Below are 22,650 nucleotides of genomic sequence, written 5' to 3'. Positions count from 1 at the left end.
TGAAAGTTATGAATATGTAAAAAGATGAAAACAATATTCACACACTGTACAAATGGTGCATATGCAGTGTAAAGACACTTCACCAGAATCTCAATGTCATATAACAAGAGTTTCTTCTCACATGTTATTTACAAATTTGATGAAAATGTTAGGGAAATATTTTGCACACTTTGTTCATACAATTTAGCGATAACTGTACAACTCTGCAATAACAGTCTAAAAATATATACCCCCCCCCCATCCCATATTCAAAAATCCATTTTTTAAATAATGGTGATGAAACCAACTGAGCAGAGTTTTTAAAACGGCTTCAGCATATGTATATATATACTATACACAAGCCAATCTGTTGTGGCAAGTAGAATTATAATCTCAGTGAAACTGCTATTCAATTCAAAGGTGGCCGACCTCCTCTTGCGGCCTCTTCTAATGTCCTCAACTTCATTTCCCGTTCTCTTTGTTGTTGCTGCCTAAGAAGGGGGGGGGGGGGGAGAAAGAAAGAAAGAGAATATATTTTTTAATTGTTCATACCTGTCCATAATAATGAAATGTATTTTAAAATTCTTTGCCTTGCTAGTCAAAATCTTTTATGTTCCAGAATGTGGTTATGAATTTAATTTCAGTTATCTACATCTAATAAATGATCCACAATTATTACTTAATACTAAAGTTTGAGGAAGATACATAAAACATGAGAAATCAATGTGACATGACAGTTTAATTTAGAGGCTGCCTACCTCTGTGTTAAGCCTTTTGACAATTCAAACTACAGCAATAACTATGAGGGGCATTCAAAAAATAAGTTACACCTGTTGCCATCTCTTGGTATAATGGCACAACAAATGTGGTGCCCGTGTGGAATGGAGTTAATATCGTGTGCCCCTGGTAGGTGAGTTTTGTTGACGGAAGAGCAAGCATTCACAATGGCATGTCAACTAGAATGTTACTCGAAGTTCGAGGAACGTCTGAATTGTTCTGAGATTCATCATGAAATAATGACGGTGTATGGGGAAAATGCAATGTCGCATCCAGCCATAGTGAAGTGGTCGCACAGAAAGGCCATCAACGTGATGCGGGTTGATGAAATGGCAAAGGAGTTGGATATTTTGATAGGCAGTGTTCATTCCATCGTCTGAGAACGATGGGTTCCTCGAACACAAAGGTCAACGTTTTTTTTGTCTTCTCTAGCCTTCCTTCAATGCTGTTCTGTGGAAGGCCATGAAACGTGGGTGCACCATTTCACCCCAGAAACAAAGAGAGCGTCTATGGAATGGAGACACACACACACAGCATCACCTGTGCGGAAGAAATTCAAAGTTGCACCATCAGCAGGAAAAGTCATGGCCACAGTTTTTTCGACTGTGAGGGAGTTGTTTACATGGAATTTATGGCAAAAGGCACGGCAACTAATGCTGCCTCATACTGCCAAACATTGCAAACAGCCATTAAAAAATAAGAGGCCTGGAAAGTTAAGCAAAGGTGTCCTCATTCAGGAGAACAGCACACTTTCTCCAAAGTTTTAGATGGGCGGTATGACAATATATGCTGTACAGTCCCGATCTTTCACAAGGTGAAAGGTGCAAACAGCAGTTTGACGGTGGCTGAATGACCAAGGAGTGGATTCCTATCATCAGGGAATTAAACGTTTAGTCACACGTTCCAATAAGTGTTTACACCAACTCAGTGACTGTGTTTCTATTGCATAATGTTACACACCTCAATACATGTCTCTTGGGCTACAATGGTCAAGTGTAACTTATTTTTTGAATTACCTTGTACCATCCTTTCTCCACAGGAATGGAAATAGAATAGAAGATGCGCAAGAATATTTGCTGATGCTAGGTGGGTCGGAAAACTGCTAGCTTGGATACATAGACTTAACTAGAGCTACAGGCAAAGGTGAAAGGATCTTTGCATTACTAATATTGGCACATGCAGTAGTCTGGGACTTCAGTCCCTGCTCATTGTGGAACAAATAAATACATGGGCTGTGTTAGGGTAACTAAGAGTAAGAACAGGTGCATGTACACTAATGAAAGTCATCATATGCAGTGTCATTCGGGCAAAAGTGATGATGAATTTGAATATGGAGAGTACAATGTATACAGGAAGGACAGGAGAGGGGTTATGCTCTTAGTTAAGAAGCATATTGAATTAGTCTGGTGTGATAAAACTGGTAAAACAAAATCGAGAGTAGTAGTGTGTTATAGGCCTAATTACTGTGATGAGTATATCAAACACCTATACAGAAAAATAAAGTGGGCCGGAAAATCAGAATATCTCATAATGGGGTATTTTAACTTTCCAGGTGTTTACTCGTCACTCATACACTAGCAAGACTGTTTACAACATGTAATTGTAGTACCCCTGAGGAGAGAGAAAAAGAAATCGGACAAATCTCGGCGGACCTTATGAAATGCGGTTAACCCCAGACGATCTTAGATAAATATAGTAGGGGTGTGGAGCCTAGTCATAGAGTTCCGTCCGTTCCAGTCACCACAGCCTACATTCCCTACTATCCGGGCCTTTCAGAACATATTGCAAGGATATTCCGTACTTACCACAGGCATGTAGTGGGAGAAACAGGACAGCGGCTCAAAGATCATCTGGGGAACACACATGAGGGCTATACAGACTACAGAGTTTAGCAAGTCCGCTAAACTCTGTAGTCTGTAAAATCTAAAAATTTTTGGGAAAAACAACACCAGGTCTCCCCTGACCGGGTGCATAAATTCTGGGGTATTCGGCTTCACCCCCTTTTTGAGGTTGTAATCCTCGCAAAAGATGAGCGTTTCTGCCTTCCATGCCCCCGAGCCACTTCCGGCACACACGCGAAGAATATACTGCTCAACCATGTGTGCTGTGAATCTGATACTTAAGGATGTGTTGTTGAGAAAGGAGGCAGGCGCCCCCAAAAGCTACAATTGCACAGTTTTAACGCTTTTAAGTATTTATAATGTATAGTAAGTCAGTCATTGTAAATAGATTAAACGGTTGGTGTATTAATTTAATATTGTGAACTGGTTAAAGAAGTTATGTAGGACCACCTGAACAGGCATACAAAGTACAGATTTGTTAAGAGGTAGTCTTGTCTAACCACTCTGATAGATTACTATAATGCAGTGAATGAGGAACTGGATGCAAAAAATAATTTTGGCTTCAGAGACTGGCAAGTTACTGCTATGGATGAAGAAGACAGAAAGTGATTATCAAAAGGCACTGCACTTTGTGGAGTTCCCCAGGGTTCATTATTGTTTTCAATATTGACAGTCTCATCTACGTGAGCTGTTGCAACAAGATCTAGGAAAATTGGGTCGATGGGCTAAGAAATGGCAGTTGAAGTTTAACATTGACAAACACAAGGTACTGCATATGGATAGCAGTAATCCCAAAATATCAACTGTGTGGTACTCAGGGTAGTGGAAAATGACGTTTTCTGAGCAATGCAGACAAACCTGGAAAGCTAATAGTGTTTTGTCAGAGGTATAGGGAGGATTACCCTATTGCTCAGGTCATATCTTAGAAAGGATGTAGAGCTGCTGGAATCAGTGCAGAGAAGGGCAATGGGATTGGTGAGAGGAACAAAGGAGTGTTCTTACCAAGAAATGCTTCAGTTCTGCAATGTCTGGATTTAGCAAGTTCACTGCTGATGGGATTCTTCCTCAAATTCAAAATGGTTGCAGAAGTCTGCCTTTAATCTAGTGAGTGAATAAATAGGGAGGAAAGGGTTGGCTGATGCTGCATCCCTTTGAAATCTTCTAAAATTGAAGGAGATTGTGCCTATTTAATTGCATTTAAAAATTTTAGGAAACCAAAACTCCATGAGGAAACTCAGTCCAGATGGGCTAACAGAATTCAGAATTGAATAATTATTATCTCTAATGATATGCTTTTCTTGTTTGTGTTATATTTCCTCCACATAAGAATCTACATTTTGTGCAAATGTCTAAAGTTAATTCTGCTAAAATAAGATGTAACATCATTTGATATCAACAAACACACTGTTGAAATAATAAAAATTGTTCCTCATCAGTAGAACTGATGAGGAACTTTTCTGATTTTTAAACAAGAGAATGGTGGTGGGGAGGGGATGAATACCACCAGCCTTTGTTTAAAAAGCAGACGAAATAGGAAATTACAATGTGTCCCTGGTCATTTGTGATGCTTAATGTGCAATCACATAATGGAAAAGAATTTGCAAATTGGCTGAGTGATCACTGAATTATGACCCGTTGACCATGTAAGTGCACAGTTAGTCGACCTATAAGGTGTCAGTGGTTCAGTATGTAGTAAAATTCTGAGCATTATGGGTGAAAGGAAGGATTTATCGGACTTTGATAAAGGACAGATTGTGGGTTCTCGAAAGCCGCGTAGTTAAAAGTGTACCAGGACTGGCATCAAACAATAACCCAATAGCAAAGGTCAGCACCATTGACTACCCAATACCTGGCATGGGCTATACCAGCAGCAACCCCTACGGCATCCTCTCCTAACCAAGGTTCACCAGCATAAAAGACTCGCCTGCTGCAAAGAGCATGCAAGTTGGACATTAGAAGACTGGAGGAAGGTGTGCTGGTCGGATGAGTCATGTAGGGATTTGGTGTCAACAACATGAGGCTGTTCATCCATCATGCATGGTATCAAAAGTGCAGGTGGTTGCATGGTTTGGGGCATGTGGAACAATGTATCAGTGGTCTCTGCTATGCTACACTTTTTCCCAAATGGTGGTGTCTTCCATGATGACAATGCGCCAAGCCATTAGGCACTTGATGTGCAGGAATGGTTCACAGTTCTGACTTCCGGATACACCAATCACCTCCGTTACACACAGCTTGGTTGGCCATACCTCCTGAACGCTTCCGACATCTTGTTGAATTAATGCCACGTCGGATAGCTGCTGTACTGAGGGCAAAAGGAAGACGGTCACAATGGTAAAAGTCCAAAATAAACTGAACATTACGGGCTTTTAGAGTAAGATTTAGCGTGCATGATCTTAAACACATCATGCACTATCTGCTACAGACCTGCCCTTGCCAAACATCTTCCAAATATTGCCAAAAAGTCCAATCCCCCCCCCCCACCCAATTATATGAAACAGGTGAAATATAAGTACCTGGCAGCTACTCTGTTTGACAATAAATCTGAGTACAGGTAATTGGAGAACACATCCACTAATTACTTTCTGCCAATTATTTACCATCCTTGGACTGCTGGTAAAAATTTGGAAATGAGAAACTCAGGTACAGCAAATAATGTTCCATTAAAAAAAAAAAAAATTTCTCAGACTTTCTGTAACTGACATAAAATGTCTTTCCTGGCTGGGGAAGCGTTCTAAAACCACTGCACATCAAATACCTTTAATGCAGACTCGATTGCTTGACTTACCAAAACATTAAACAGCTGTGTTAGGAGCATTAATTAAAAAAAAAACCCAAAAGTAATAAAAATGACCATAGGAAAAGACAAGTGAACTTCATTCTGTGAGTTTTAATTTTTCAGTGCAATTTATGATATTCTCCCCCCATTTTAGAAAAAAAAATAAAAGTTTAACCCTCTGGATGACATGCATTGATCATTTTTAAATAATTAAATAGCTCTGATAGATTGGCATCATCTCCAAGTATATGGGTTAGTTGCAGCAGATTTTATGAGTTAATTAAAGATCTGAACATTCAATTCTAGCTGAATTGTGATGTGCACACTCAATGATATGTTTCATTGGAAAAATGGAAGCTCTTTTCCTAACAAAAAATATACAAAATTGTTCATAACTGTGAAAAATCCTTCCCCTTTAACATCCTATGGCATGGTGACTGGATTTCACATACATCTGATGCTCAAGAGCATTACTGTTCACTTATTAATTTTAAATTCTTGCTTTGGAGCACCTGAAAATTATATGCAAGAATTAACTTTATAAAGACTAACTTTTATGATAGAGACAAAAAAAAAAAAAAACAAATAATGAAGGAATACTACATATTGACTCCCTTTAATAGATATTTTAAGTTACTTTGGTGTATGGAACACACCAGAATGTATTTATGATGGTTAGAGCAGGAAGATCATAATGTGCAGTCAAAAAAATATAGAGTTAGTAGGTTGCAAGCTGCCAGGTTAAATACAGTAAAATTCCGTTTTAACGAAATTTTCATTATGACAAAAATATTTCTAGCTCACAGCCGACCTCTATTATTAGTGCTTTGTAAATTGTGTTTGAATACAATAGTTTCGGCAGAAAATTCAGTACAAGAATTATTTTAAAAATACACCTATGACTAAATTTACTGGTTTACCACAAAAGAAAAAATTCTTCAGAAAATTATGGATGGCACTGTGTAGGCAAAATTGTAAATACAAGTAACCTCGTATAACCTAGTAGTTAGGTTCCTATAAAATGTTGTGTTGTGCGAGACTAAGAAAAAGTACAAATGGCGGGGAGGGGGAGAAAGATTACGTTTCACAAAAAATACACCATTCTAGATTTCATGTATCTTCTGTTCTTTTTAAAATATCAGTAATCCGGTTTTGTTTGCTTTTGCTTGATAAATCTTTGTGAATTTTGTTGTGTGGAACTAAGCATTTTTGAACATTGGGCTCCTCCTTTCATTCAAAAATTAAGATTCTAATTGCTTGGCTAGCTTTATGCCTTCCCATATGCTTTTTAGTGTAAAATTTTCATCTGCACTATCATCCCCTGAATTGATTTGGTTTTAACTCCAATGCCATTTCCACAAATTCACTTTGCCAGTAATCATATTTTTAGGAGCATTGGTGGTGACTAAGGCCATATTGCTCTGCATATGTCTCGAGGTCGAAAAACCTGAGTTTCCAGGAGAAAAAAACATGCTACCCTTGCCTGAGCAACTCAGCCACGTTGTGAAAAAGAACCATAAAAATCCCCACCTCGATGGGGTTTGGACTCGGGTCTTTTCCACCCAGTGTGGGGAGGAGAGTGATTCTATCAACTGTGTTACCCATGAGGGCTTCAGTAGTCATATCATCAAAACTTTCCCCTCCTACTGACATAGCAAGTTCTACTATTGCACCGATTCGACCATACATTTTTCCACATGCATTTAACGTTGACGGTTTTACTTCTTTGAGCGATAAAGCTATGATTCTGACAGTTCACAATTGAGAAATGCCTCCATTACTTTCAATAGATTTGGAATCAATTTTTCCAAAATCCATTTTCCAACGATTTTCTTTTGGAATAAGTTTTAAAGGTGGATATAATGCCTTAATCTATAAGTTGTATTAACCTAGTACAACTGTGGTGGTAGAAACATAACTTCAATGTTTGGATGGCCTGGAGTGCTATCCAATAGTAATAAAACTTTAGAAATCCAGATTTTTCTGCAAGTTCAACAGCATACATAACATGGGGTTTCACAACTTTTTTATTTATTTTGACTACCAAGTCAACAGCAGGGAAATGTTGAAAAATTACATCTGACATATGGTAATAGCAGGGTTTTCACCACACAAAAGCTCAAAAATACCGCAAAAGAATTTAACATTGCACCTTCTAAATCATATGATTCATCCCTCCCCCAAGACAACATTTCACGCACAAAAAAACCTTAAAGATTCCAATGGAATAATTTGTGGACCTGTGTGAAATTAACAGGATTTTACTGTAATTGTATTTGGAGAACCAGAATGCTATCCAATAATGCTACTCACATAAGTTTTTGCATCATATTGAGATGATAGTATTGTGCAAAAAATAACCTTATTTGCTGGTAATAAAACTCCATGATTTTCACTAATCATGACTGACAATACCTGCTAGTAAAACAATCAAACGTTCTCCTAACCTCCACAACATAATGAAAATTATACTTGGTCCCGAGGCTGTCACAGAAATTCTCTAAGGCAGGGAATTTTTTGTGAAGAGCTGCACCTCAGCTCAAGCTGGGAGGGGAGGAGTTTTTTAAGAAATATTATTTATTAATACTGAAAAAAAAAAAAAAAAAAAAAAACATAACAAACATCCAATTATGTACGAGTTAATGCGACTTTTGCTGCTGAACTTCTTGAGCGAGTATGCCGTAAGAGTCCCCTTGCATTGTTCAGACGGTTTTTTGATTTATTTTTTATATACACTGTGCTGCCACTTTATTAGATACACCTACCGGAGCCTCCTTTAGCCTTCAAAACAGCGTGAATTGAACAGATGCTGAAAAGGTTATGCAGGAATGGAGTACCATGCAGACATGTGTCACACAGTTCCTTGAGATTCGACGGAGGTGTAGGCCTGCAGCGAACAGCCCTTTCCAGCTCATCCCAAAGATGTTCAATATGATCTTGGTAAACACCTTTTTCCTTCTGCTCATATCCAGCCCATTGCACTTATTTCTAAAGTAATGGAGAAATCTATTAATTGCCAACTCCTAAATTATCTAGAAACCATTCATCTGATCAGTGATTGCCAGTATGAATTTTGTTGGTGTCAATCCACTGGTATTGGCTTATGTTACTCATCTATAGACAAATTCAAAGGAACAGTTTGGTGAAATTCTAGCAGTTTCTCTTGATATTTCAAAGGCTTTACATCATATTTGGTATAAAGGTTTTCTAAATAAGCCATCTGTTTTCACTGTGGGTGACAGTAGACTGCTCTCTGTCTTCTAGTTTCTCCAAAGTTCAGTTCTTTCTCCTACTTGTATATTAATGACTTTCTTCCATTGATCACAAATCCTATCAATAGTTTTGCTGATGATAGCACATTGCCCTGCACAAACGGCTTCAATTTCTGATCTCAATCCTGTCTTACCCTACAGTTTTCTTGGCAAGATTACATCTCTATTAGGGATTATCCTGACTTCTAGTTTCTCTTGGTATAAGCACATCACAAATATTGCACTTCCTCTGCATCTAAAAAAAAAAAAAAGGGAGGGGGGGTTCTCTTTTGCTCTCACTCATTCTTGTACAAGGATGAGTGTGAGCGAAAGAGAAACCCCCTGTTTTTTGATAAGGTGGATTTGTGATTATACGGATCACAAATCCGATTGCCTTACCATGGAATATTGTTCCCACATCTGTCGTGGTGCTCTCAACACCTCTCTTAGGCTTCTGGATTCCATTCAAAAGAGGGCACTTAGGATAGTTAATGAACCATCTCTAACAAAGTCTCCCTGTCTCACCGATATTCTGTTTCTGCTGCATTCCTTTTCTATAGATACTTCCATGGGTACTGTTTTTCTGAGCTGGCTTCTATAATTCCCACTTCTCTTCTTCATTTATATATATAAGGGGGATATATATTCCCCTTTATAATTCTTTCCTGAAAATTACAGTCTACAGAAATTCATGTGAACAAATATCTTCTCAACCTTCAACTCATGCACGGTTCTACATTCTAAGACCCTTCATGCTTGGATTTTCATTAAAAAAAAAAAACAGTGCATTATTACTTTTTGATACACGAATATCAGAAGGTAACATCAAAGTGGTTTCAAATTGTCAATAACTACCTTTTATAAACCTTCCTGTAAAGAAGGATATCATACCTATAATTTCAGTGTTGTTATCACATTCTATAATGTTAAAAAAATGTTTGGTTGAGAGTAGTTGCCAGTCCTAATTAAGAGCAACTAATGAGAAATATGTATCACAAAGTTCGATGTCAATGAATCATCCAATAATATTTTTTAACTTCAGATAAAACCACCCATTTTAAAAGCATATACAGTCAGTCCTCATATAGCACGATAGTTGTGTTCCTAGAAACCCTCGTGCAATGCAAAATCGTGCAATATGAACAACAGGCCCTATGGGAAAAATAGGGTTAGGTGCCGACCACCCAAGATTGAACACACATTTGCAACCAAAACATTACCAAACAATAAATAATCGTAATAAAATACTTACCATACGTATTTTATTACGACTATTACGTAATAAAATATTGCTAATGCTTTTGCTTCTATCATAAGCAAACTTGTTTTTTGTTTGATTTTCTATCCAAACAGATGACAGCCGTTCCATCTCTTCCAATTCTTTGTGTCTTAATCTGATGGATTTTAATTACACTTTGAGTTGTTCCTGCTATGAAAGTTGTTTTTATTTTCTCTGCATTTTTTGTAATTCTCGTCATTGCCTCATTTAGGTCTGTAGCACGTGCAATATCACATGGTCTTTCATTTCTCTCAAAGCATTTCACAATTTCATATTTTTTCTCTATTGACAGAGGCGGACTGGCCATAAGCCTTATCGGGGAAACCCCGGTTGGCCGGAGGCCGGTGTGATTTTGGCCATAAACGCTAGTATGAGGCCACTATAAATTTTCCCGGGTAAGAATTTTTGACTCAGTCCGCCTCTGTTTATCGATATTGCTTTTAGCCTAGTGGTCAGGCGCGCGGGTGCATAAGTACACGTGCTTTGAGTGACCGGGGGTCAAGCCCGTGACTACTGAATACGGTGCTGGTTCTTGTATTCTGTCTATCTTGTGAACACCTCTGACCATCCCGAAGTATAAACAGAAAATTTATTTATTTTACTCATTTTTAGGGAATAAAGCAAAATTACAAAACGAGGTGGCATGCTTGATACACATAAACAAAGCTGCGCGCGAGTAGCAACTGAATAAACAACACCGTAAAGGCAGAGTTACACTATTAACACCAAACATTTTACTAAAGCACATTTCTAGGAGTTACTACCATAAAACAATAAAAACAATTTCCAGTTGCCTTTCTGCTAATGGAATCTGTTATGAACTGGTAGTAAACTCGATATAATTGCATTTGCGATTATACCGATAGCTGGAATTGTGTGGGATTTTACGTTATTATGGTGAAATGTTTCCCCTTCACTGATATAAAAAACAAATACATTTTCAGAATCTTCTCTTCATTCCTATCGTGTTGCGTTCGACTGCCATTTCTTGTAAACACAAAGGCGAATCGTGCATAAGCACGGTTCATGTTATATAAGATATCGTTCCCCTATTTATAAATCGTGTGATTGAATTCGTCTAATGTAAACACGTGTTATACGAGGACTGACTGTACAGTGAAACTTCTCCTAACGGACATTTTCAAATTCCCCAACTCACTTCCATTGGTTTTAATGTGTTTTCAGCTTCTGTCTAGTGAACATTCTCTGTAACGGACGCGGACAGGCAATCTGCACTGTTTCGTTCAGATTAGCACTTAATTTGATCTCCCCATAATGGACTGCTGGAGAGCTCACGGCCCTTTTTCTAGGAACTTTTCTTCCACGCATTGCCTCAATCGTGTGTTTATTTTCTATTTCCGATTCTCTGAATTTTATCAAGGTTTACGTCGCGGTTCTAAACCCTTTTTCAAGAATTTTAAGGCACGTGTAAAACTTCTGATGAATTTGGTGTGTGCAGGGGAAGGGGGGAAATTGGTCGGCCTTTCGTCTTTTGAGTTTGAGTTTTCAGTTTTGTTCAGTGTCGTGTGAAGTGCACAATGTCTTCTCGTAAACATTTAACTTTAAAAGATAAAGTCAAACTCATTTAATGCGTATGATTGGCAAAAAAATAGTGTTCGCAATCTCGCTGCAAAATTCAAAATCGGGAAGACGCAGGTAAGCGACATCCTAAAGAAAAAAGAAATGAACTGCTCCAACAATTTTGGCAACACGGAAATGATCAGGTTCAAAAATCATTCCCAAAAAACTGTTGGACTTCAAATTGACAATGTTACGTATGAGTGGTTTTGTCGCGCACGTGCTAAAAAAATTCCCATTAATGGGCCTATTATTAGGGAAAAGGCTTTGGAGGTTGTGAAATCTATGGGAGTAAATGAGTTCAAAGCTTCTGTGGGATGGCTAGACAAGTTCAAAACTCGCCATAAAATTTCTTGGAAAACCGTAAGTGGTGAAGGTGGATCTGTTGATACTGGAGTTGTAACAGAGTGGACCATCAAATTGGAAGATTTATGTCGTGATTTTGAAGCTAAGGATATTTACAACTGTGACGAAACAGGGTTGTTTTTTAAAGCTCTTCCTGAAAAAACAGAGTCTAAAAAACGAAAAGTGCCAGGGCGGAAAAATTTCTAAGGAATGCTCGACTGTACTATTGTGTACAAATATGCTGGGAGACTTTGAACAATCTCGTTATAGGAAAACCACAAAATCCTCTTTGTTTCAAGGGCATAAAGTTGAATCTTTTGAATGTTGACTGGAAGTCTAAAAAAGCGTGGATGACACGAGATATCATGAGCGAATGGATAAGTCACTTTAACCAAAACATGATTCGTCAAAACAGAAAAATTATTCTTTTCATGGATAATGCTGCATCTCACCCGCACATTGAATTGTCCAACATTCAAATCGTTTTTCTGCCACCAAACACATCTGCAGAGTGTCAGCCCTTGGATCAAGGGATAATAAAAAATTTTAAACTTCACTACAGAAAACGTGTTTTAAGACATCTCATTGCAAACATGAACGATGTAACATGTGTGAGTGACCTTGCAAAGAAAATCAGCATCCTAGATGCGATTCAATGGATTTCCTCTTCAGTAAACGCAATTAGAAAACAAACTGTCGTGAACTGTTTTGTAAAGTCTGGCTTCTCAAACGCAAAAATTGAAGTTGTGAACAGCAATGTGAAACAGCAAAAAACAAGAACTTCAACATCTATTGATAATGTACAATACTTCAGCTAAAAGATATAGTCTCGAACCTCACTACAGAAGATGGTGCTCTAGATATCAACGACATTATCATCGATATTTTTCAAGAAGTTCCTCACGAGGATGAAGAAATGGAAGGAGGTCATTCTGTCGAAGAACATATTAACGACGAACCACCGATGAAAATAGAAGAAGCGCTCATACAAATCAATCGTTTAAAAATGTTTTTCGCCGCTGAAGAAGATACTGAAGGAATTTCGATGGTTTCTTCACTTCAAACAAATGTTGAAAACAAAATTATCAGCCGGAAGAAGGTGCAGAAGAAAATAAGTGATTACTGTATGTATTTTTCTTAAGATAAAGTCATAATATGCATAGCACAATTCTATGTATATTATTTACAAAAATATTGTGCAAAATCTGTATATATTTTAATTTAATTTTACATTAAACGTTTAACGATTTTTCTTTCTCCCTCAGACTTCTTGTTAGCGGACAAATTTTCGTTCCCCATGGCTGTCTGTTAAAGGGAAGTTTCACTGTATTGTTAAATTTTGAAAGTTTCTAATGAGGGAGAGGAGAGACTTGATAAAAATAGAAGCTACTGCAGGCATAAGTTATCGTGGCACCCAAGTGATGTGCTGTAACCCATATGTGAAATTAACAACTGCTCAATATCAGCACAGTAATCAGACTTTTTCAGCAATTGTGTACTGTAAAGACTTTGTACACAATTTTATTTGTTCTCTGTTTGCACTGAGATTAGTTATGTACAGGGAATTAAATTTTAAAATTTATTCTAATTTATAGCTCAACCCGAAATAAGTATTCACTTAATTATGAATTTCATATTTTACTTTTCAGTTGTTATTAAAGCAGGACAGCTTATTGATTATTTCTTTTTCAAGAAAAAGAGTAGCGCAATGGTTGGATTTCAGTTTTATTGGCAGTAAAGCGACTAAAGCTATGATGCGCCATGACTATGAATAAAAGATTGTAACCTTACAGAAAGGTTACAACTCAAAACGGTAAATACATAAAATCGAGTAAAACACAGTATAAACTAAAAATAAATGCTCAATACTATATATATATATATCGATAAATATTAATAGTTTGTAAAAATATCTGACGTGGTCATTGTCTAATAAAATTTGACTGAGTGTATAAGGCTCGGTCAGATGGGTAAAATGCGTATCATTAAAATCTGGGAATTCTATTAAAATATGTTTCACGGATAAAACTGTGTCACAAGACTCACACATAGAAGGGGCATCAGCCCTCAGCAAATACAAATGTGTAAGATGACTGTGTCCTATGCGAGTCCAGGCAAAAACAACTTCCTCGTTTCGATTCAATTACAGGCCTTATATCATGTCGTTTGTTTGTAGTCTATCTATCTGATGAATCCTGCCACTGGGAGTGAATCTTTTTGTGTATTATTTACCTTTAGTCTGTATATGGGACTGACAGGCAACAATTATTAGTGGGAATCGCTGATTTGGCTGCAGTGTCAGCCAAATCATTTCCTATAATCACAATGTGGCTGGGAATCCAGCAGATGTTGTATTCATGGAGTGAACAGATCTGCTGAATTTGAGACAGAATTGGGTGAGGGTTGTATCTCACTGAAAATAAAGCCTGTATGACAGTCAAAGAATCAGAATATAGAATGAACCATTGGTATTGGCATTTATTAATGTGATCCAGAGCTCTATAGCGTGCAGTCCTTCTGCTGCATTCAGGGAGAATGATATGGTAGTATCTGGAAAGAGCAGCAGATCCTACATATGATTCCAACTTCAAGCCATTTGTGTAAACTGCCGCAAAGTCAGAATGTTCAGCTCAATGTGCTAAATAGAGCTGCAGGAGTATCTAACTTTCCCCAATTTTTAAGGGAAAAGTCACATGTTGGAATAGGCTGCTTTAGTGTTTAGGCAACCTTGTTTACCTTGATTTCACATGAATACCAAAAGGACAATTGGCAGTTCATGTGCTTCAACATATAGGCTCTGGGCAGGATATGCTCCAGTAGCAATACAGAATACACTGTCCCTGGCTGAATTGTATACCAGAGACTCGTAATCTAGTCTGGATCGTACAAGTGCACAATACATAGATAGTAGGATGCATCGGTCCGCACCCCAAGGTGTAGAGGACAGACAGTGAAGAATATTAAGGCCCCTCGTGCACTTTGTATGGAGTTGGCGGATACGTTCCAGATTGGTCAACTTTTTATTGAAAACGAGTCCAAGCCTTAATTCAGGTTCAGGATGAAGACTACACTTTACGACAAAAGTGCATGCAAATGGTCTTCTGCAGTGAGAACTTGAATCCATCAGCAAGTGCCCTGGAATTAAGGTGATTCCACCTTAATTTTTGTAGTTGTCTTTAAATAACCCTCATGTTGCATGACTGAGAAAATATGCTAGTCATCATAGATAGAGGAAGTTGTTCTGTAATGGAATTTACTTTGATGGCGTAAAGTGTGACACTTATTACTGATCCTTGTGGTACTCCCTCCTCTAGGCAAAATGAACGAGATAGTGAGAATCCTACACGAACTTGGAAGGACCGCTTGGCTAGAAAGTTAATAAAAACGGGGAGATGCCCTCTAAGACCGAGGTCATACAAACCTTTTAAGATGCTTAATCTCCAAGTCAAAGAATACGGACACAAGATGTTCATGTTTTAGGAAAGCATCCCATATGGATGTTTCCAGTCTAATAAGATGGTCCACAATAAACCAGTTTCTTTGGAAAATGCACTGAATGTTGGAGAGGTGGTTTGATTCTAAATACCATATTAAACGAAAATTAACCATTCTCTCCTGAATTTTGCACAGACAGCTAGTCGGAGCAATAGGACGATAATTAGTAGACATTTTAGGATGGCTTTGCAAAGGCAAGAACAACTGCTCTTCAGTGTAGATTTTGTTATATAAAAGGAGCAGGTGATCCATAAACGTTGGTGAAAGGTGCTTAATCATTTGGATGGATGCCATCTGGTCCAATAGCTCTTTTTAATTCCTGCATAGTGAATAGCACACATAGGCCCTTTAGTGTGTAATTTAGTGCCTGTTTTCCACTTTTATGTTTCAGGACTAGAAACTCTGGGGAATAGGAAGATATCCTAGAGATGTTTGAAAATGTTTCTCCAAGAGCATTGGCTATTGCAGTTGGCTCTGCAATAGTGCACCCATTATAGTCTAGGATCTATATTTTCCCTTCATTTTTCAGATTTTATCCCAGACCACCTTATCGCTAGTAGACTGGGTAATAGACGATTCAGACAGCACGTGTAGTGTGCTTTGGCTCGTGCGCGTTTAAAAGCTATAAGGTTGGCCATGGTAGGATATCAGCCAAGAATATTCCCCGAGCTTTGTTTTGAGCCTTTTATGCTGTTGTGCACTGTGAATTCCACCATGGTTTGGGAAAAGGTGGAAACCAGGCAGACGATTTTGCAATTGCATCATTGATAGGTTCCTGACTGACTGCTGTGATTTTAAAATTTGCCTGATCGAACTTCCACCGTGATAACCTAAAAGGAAGACATGGTCTACCACTGTGTAAGCAGGGTATTACAGGGAAGTGATAAGTTCCGTATGGGTTCTCCTCCACTTCCCAATTGAGAGAAGGGGAGCAGGTAGAATGATCAATGGCAGAAAACGTACGGGTAGGCATGTGGAAGGTGTTTGTTACTACATTTATAAGGAAGAGTTCATTGTCATAGAGCATATGCTCTATGACTTGTCCCCTTCCACTGATCCTAGCACTACTCCACAAGGTGTTATGTCCATTAAAAGCCCCGAGAAGTAAGAAAGGGGAAGGAAACTGCATTACAAGATCATCAAGGTGTTTCTGGGATATGTCAGTCCCAGGTGGAAAATAAATAGAGCAGACAGTTAATAAAAATCCCACTGTGAGGCAAATTGCAGCAGCAAGGGCTGAACTAGGGTCTGGTTGCCCACAAGGATGTAAGAGACCTTGTGGTCTCTTACAAGCAAAAGCAAACTGGCTTGTACAGGAAGGCCTTGATGTCGTCCATATTTTGCTGGAATCCATTTTGGTAAATTCCTACAATTCCATTGTAGGAATTTAGCCATTATTTTGGCTTGGCGGGTCCATAAGGCAGCTTCCAAGATGCTGAGGGCTTACTTTTGTGGGGAAGTATGGACAGTGACCCATGTCCATTTCCTCCTCTGCAAAGAGTTCCAAGGCTGATTCGTCTGGTACCTCCTTATCCTCTACATCCATTGTTTTAGTATTACGGGTGGCTCTTCTTTACCATTTGGTAGTGGTGCAGCACTAGGAGGAGTGGCAGCTAACTGTGTTTTGGGTGGGCTTTTGTGAATGCAATAAATAGTGTGCAATCGGAATAAATTACTCTTTTGGCGGTATAGTCATCTCAGTTTGTGTACTGACAATGCACTTTGCAGAAACCTTCTGGGCATACGAAGGCTTCCTGCTATTTATTGGTTGGATGCATTTTCTGGATAGGGGATATTCAGCTCTGTTTTTAGTTTTCTTTTTCATCCTTCCACTGGTAGCCTGCTCTAGAGTAGGCAGGGTACTCTCCTTGACAATTTACACTGATCGGTTTGGAAGCTGAACATTCCTTGCTGTCATGGTCTTTTGCACCACATCGAGCACAGGTGGGTTATCATGGCAAGCTGTTTGTGAGTGGCCGTATTTCCGACATCTGAAACACCTCAGTGGGCAGTTTAAGTAGCCTGCCTTGATGGAACTTGGAGGCCATGGGGGTGTTGAATGTTAGGATGACAACTTGGGTAGGGACGAGATTCCCATCCTTTCGCATTGACATTCTCTTGGTCTTTCAGTTCAGATCTCTTCTTCTGATACATGAAGAATTCAGAGTTTTGTCGGGGGGGGGGGGGGGGGGTTACAGTTATAGGCATTCCCCTAGATTTCAGGATTGTTTATGCTAGAAGCTTCGACCAAAAAGTCGCTAGAATGCAGCCGTTTTATGGATTTGGTGATCCTACCAACCCTGCCAATCCTTTCTGGATAAAGAAGGGTGACATCTTCCCAACTGGCTGCTCTCCAGTAAAATGGAGAATGAGGAAGAGTGGTGTGTCCTCAGTTCTGGCTGTTTTTATCAAGGTGTTTTCATTATTTTCATTTCAATTAGGATTTAAATTACTCATTTGAGTATGATAAAAATTGGATGGCCTAAGTACCTCACCCACCACTGAGCCCTACGAGGGGATGCTAAGTTCACTTAGTAGCACCATACCCATGTTTCTAATAAGCCTTGATCCCGCCCTAGGACCAAAGGGAGGGGAACTTATTGGAATGCAGTTGATCCCAGTTGGGCTGGTCCGGGACCCTCAACCAAAAAACAGAATATATTTCTTTATTGACAACTGATTAGAAGTGTGCAAAATAGTTGTGTTCTATTCAAATAATTTATACTGTTAAATTACTATTAACATTAATCATGCCTATTTCACAGCTGCAATCTACTTGCTAGGAGATGGCCACCACACTCTGTGATATCTAATTATTCTTTTTGTTTGATTAGCACCCTAATCATTGTAAATTATTAAAAGCTCCATTAGCATAATCTTGCTGTTTGAAGAAGTCTTCTACATCTGTTACTACCTTGAGTAAAATGGAAAGGTCCATGGTTGTAAAAAGGATTAGTTTGCTAATGCAGAATTGTCTAGTCAAAACAAAAAAATATATATATATATATCATGGTTATATATTTTGGAGGTCATTGTATTAACCTATTATAAATCTTACCGAAGGAATTCCTCATGTTGTGAAATAAGCTGGGGATGGATTAGCTGTGGCCCCATGTGAACATAGCGTTCTCTTTCAAGAAGCAATTGACGTTGAAGTTGTTCATGATGTGCTGCTTGAGCTGATAACTATAAAATAAAATTATACTTTCAGTATTGCAAAATATTTTAATAACAAGCAATGCATTTTGTGTGTTAAATTTATCATAATAGTAACCTTAGTTTATATAAACATTAAACTATGTTGCCCCCACTTGAGGTTTAAAAGCAAGCATACTACATGTACAAATAAAAATAATGGTGGTTTTTTTTTTACATGAGAGCATTGATATATTTTTTCCTTATTTGGTGCTTTCTCAACTTAGAAATGTAATATCAGGTGGTTAAAAAAATTATTCTGATATCTGATAAGACTTCCACTTGTTTGAAAAAAGCAGTGATCATTAAATACTATGGCAAGAAGGACTTGATAGTATTATGACATAAATAAAACACATACTATGAATTTATCTGTAATATACATTTGAGGGTCTACCAATCTTCAAGCAAAAGTAATTAATTACATAAGCAGTAGAACAATGGATCAGTTTTTCAAATAATACTTTGTAATTTCAAGAAGGAACATATACCATTTCACAATATTACTGTCATATACATTTCACAATATTACACCAACCGTTGAGTTAAAATAATTTAATACTGTATATATATACAAACAATACAGAGGATATTGTAACATAATCTATTTACAATAACTGATAGTGAATAAAGCCTAAAAACAAAATAAAATACTAAATTTTTAAAATACAATAAAATATATAAGATTAAAAGCATTAAAACTATACAATTGTAGCTTTCGGGGGCATCCACCTCCTTTCTCATCAAGAAATAATACTTGCGCAGCACATCTTAAGTATCAGGTTCACGAACAAAAGTTCCTACACGTGCCCCAGAACCGGAGTAAACAAAAACGCTCATCTTTTGAGAGGACTATAGCCTCAAAAAGGGGGTGAAGCCGCACACCCCTATCCCTATTCATAGTATCGTTATCGGAGCAAATCCACAAGCTCTCGAGCCACTTGCAGTCCCAGAACCTATGTGCCCGATCAAGGATGACAGCATTTTCTGGGGAGACCTGGTGCTGTCTTTCCCAGAAATGTTCAGCAACAGCAGACTTATCTAACTCTGTGGTCTGTATGGTACTTGTGTGTTCCCCCAGACAATCCTTAAGCCGCCGCCTTAAGGATCGTCTGTGGGAACAACCACCTTGCATTAAAACATAATTGCTACTTCTCTGACCATCTTTGAAGTATGTTAAAGTCATTCTGAAGGAGTACTGTTTGGCACTCATCATTAACGAATCTGCCTATATTTACATTGCCTGCAAATTTTGACATCACGTCTTCTATCCCTTCGATGTCATTTATGAAAAAAGAACAGTGGTCTAACAATCGATTCTTGAGGGACACCACTCCTGGCGTTACACTAATCACAACCTTCTGCCTTGCAGATATCCAACAATTAATCTTAGAACCTTACCAGTAATCCCAACCTCTCATGAGGGACAGAGTCAAATGCTTTGCTTGACACACTTGGGGAACAGAGACCCGCAAATAAATTATGCACAGTAGAGGAGGAAAGGGATCTGGGAGTTAAAATATGGGCAGATATGAAATTTTCTGAACAGCGTAAACAACAGGCAGCCACGAAAGACCATGGTGTGCTATCAATGATTTAATGAATGCTATCTTGTAGAGTCAGGGTGGTTATAATCCCAGTGTATGAGGCAACTAAGGCCACATTTGGAATACCGTGTTCAAGTATGAAGACTTCATCTGAAAAAATACATCGGGCTTCTTCAAAGAGTCCAAAGATGAGCAACTTGAATGGTGAGATCAGCAGAAGAATGACTGTATGAGGAAAAGACCGCGATTATGTAGACTACAGAGCTTGGCAACCAGGCACCTCAGAAGTGACCTCATTGAGGGATTAGTGAAATGAATGAAGGTAAAATTTTCACAGTTCTAAAGAATTCCAGAAGCAGGGGTCTTGAGATTTAAATTAAGATTGCAGGAAGTTTTCTTTTAGACATCAAGTTTACCTTGCAGGTAGTTGAGGCTAACAGCTTGAATAAATTCAAAGGTCAACTGGATACTTATTTGTGTTAGGAGGGAAGCATACAATTTGTGTTTTCATATCTACTTGGTTTTTTTTTTCTGCAAGTGGTTTCCCTGCACTATATGGCAAATACTACTATTATTCACGGTGAGTAGACAAGCCTATTAGAGCTCTTCATAGTGACAGTAAAGAAGTATAGATAAGAGGAGATTAGAGCAGAATTTCAAAGATTATTTAATGTATTGTAAAGTTTGATTTTTTTAATAAAAATATAATTTTTTGAAAGTTTTTTTTTGTTAATCATTATTAAATTTTAAAATGGTTATTACAAGATCCACCTTGAACACTTATCCAGAGTGTACCATGATTCATACAGAAATAGCTAATGCTAATTTGAGGGCGAGTCAAGATTTTATCCTTTGCAGAACCGTGGCATGTATTCCAAGTGGGTAATCCTAGCTAACTTGGAGATTCTTTTCTTTGTCACCGTTGTAAGGAGTGTCCAATCTTAAGTTACAATTTGAGTCACTGAAAAAATGGGTGCTTGCCCTTGGGGAATAATGTCGCTGGGAGCTTATCAGGGACTCAAGACTCTAGTAACCTACCAAGTGATGCACTCCTGATTCGGGCCCCAGAAAAGAATAACCAAGTGCAAACTACTCTGGTTCAAAAGGACTTAGTTTTATTAGGAGACTCCATTGTCAGGGAAACAGGAAATATTTTTTTGAAATAAGGATAGGTGGACTAGAACCAGGGTATATGTGTGGGAAGCAACTATTAATGATGTCACCAACAGACTGTCAGATTTTAAGGGGGGTAAAGAGAATATTATTAATGTGGGAACTAATGATATTAAGCATACACGATCTGACAGACTATTATAGGACCATGATGAAGAAATGCCGTGAGTTAGGTCACAATGTCTATGTGTCTGCAATTCTGTCCAGGCATGATAGGAGTGATTATATGCTGAAAGTCTTGTGGATTAACTCAAGACTTTTGGGCAGAAATTTCTATCAGCTTGGCCTGCACTTGTAGGAATCTGTTTTGTAGAGAGGGGATACATTTAAACAAAGGTGGTGCAGTAAGAGTTTTTGCCAGTATTATTGATGATACCTTAAAGGTTCAGGAAAAGTGCTAGTATGGGGGGGGGGAGGTCAAGGGTAATACTGATAATATTGGTCAAAGTAACACCTGCACATACTCCAAGAGTTCTTGTTTGTTACCACAACAGAACGTATTAGCAAGATGCTCTGAGGGCAGAAACATTTCAAATGAGCAGGTAGCTAATGCCAGGGAAGCAAGCTTAAATAACTTTAAGGGATGTGTCAGGGTAGTTAACTATACAAGAACACCAAGTCTTAACTGTTTATACAGTAATGTCAAAAGTGTAGCCAATAAAATGTTTGAATTCGAACTGCTGGTTAGGACAAGTAACGCTGACATAATAGGGCTTACAGAAATGTATTTAAGAAGGATAGGAGTGGTGGGATTGTGCTCCTTATCAAAAGCAGCCTGAGTGCAATAAAAGCTTTCCTGGATTCAGACGTTTCACATGCTAGTATGATGTGAGATAGTTGGAAGCAAAGGGAATGAGAATGGGTGTAATCTACAGGCCAGGTGATTGTGAAGATTATGATGAGAGCCTCTACATGCAAATGGAATGGGCAAGTAAGCATGAACGTCTTATTATAGGTGATTTTAATTTGCCTCTAATTGATTGGAGAAAGTGGAAAGAACACTCCACATGAGGGACAAAATTTTTAAATCAACTAGATGATCGCTATTTATATCAACATGTCAGCGAAAGTACTAGGGAAAAGAATACTCTAGACCTCATCATTACCCATGAACCAGATGACATAATAGAGATGATAGTACAGGAAGTGATCGTGGAGTTCTACAGTGGATAATGAAGAGAGAGACAAAAGATAGCAGTAGTTAAAGGCAAAGGAATGGGTTATAATTTCAGAAAAGGAAATTACAACAGTTTAAGATGCACTACATGGCCTTCATTAACTGGGTAGATATCTCACAGTAGCAAATACAATGTAATTATAGTATACCTTTAAAACATCAATCATAGAAGTCTTGAATGCTTAAATACCATTAGAAAAATACTCCACGAGGACTCCAAGTTGGATGAATAAT

The 22,650-nt window shown here is 38.1% G+C and overlaps 1 protein-coding gene across 4 annotated transcripts in view; it reads right to left on the bottom strand.

Annotated features, from left to right (window-relative positions):
* Positions 1-298: 298 nt before the first annotated feature.
* LOC150074890 (uncharacterized) overlaps positions 299-22,650 on the bottom strand; it is a 618,385-nt gene continuing 596,033 nt past the window's right edge. For all 4 annotated transcript variants that reach the window (XM_090389408.1, XM_090389412.1, XM_090389409.1 and 1 more), the window contains 2 exons: positions 18,383-18,510; positions 299-470 (listed from right to left, as the gene is read on the bottom strand). In XM_090389408.1, coding sequence (XP_090245534.1) covers positions 389-470; positions 18,383-18,510 — 210 coding nt within the window. In that variant the 3' untranslated portion in view covers positions 299-388. The remainder of the gene's footprint in view (positions 471-18,382; positions 18,511-22,650) is intronic.

This window comes from Mastigoproctus giganteus, unplaced genomic scaffold (assembly GCF_048544385.1).
Source record: "Mastigoproctus giganteus isolate SK-2022 unplaced genomic scaffold, ASM4854438v1 scaffold_16, whole genome shotgun sequence".
In the NCBI taxonomy this organism is placed as follows: Eukaryota; Metazoa; Arthropoda; class Arachnida; order Uropygi; family Thelyphonidae; genus Mastigoproctus; species Mastigoproctus giganteus.
This window is presented reverse-complemented; position numbering and strand designations above follow the sequence as displayed.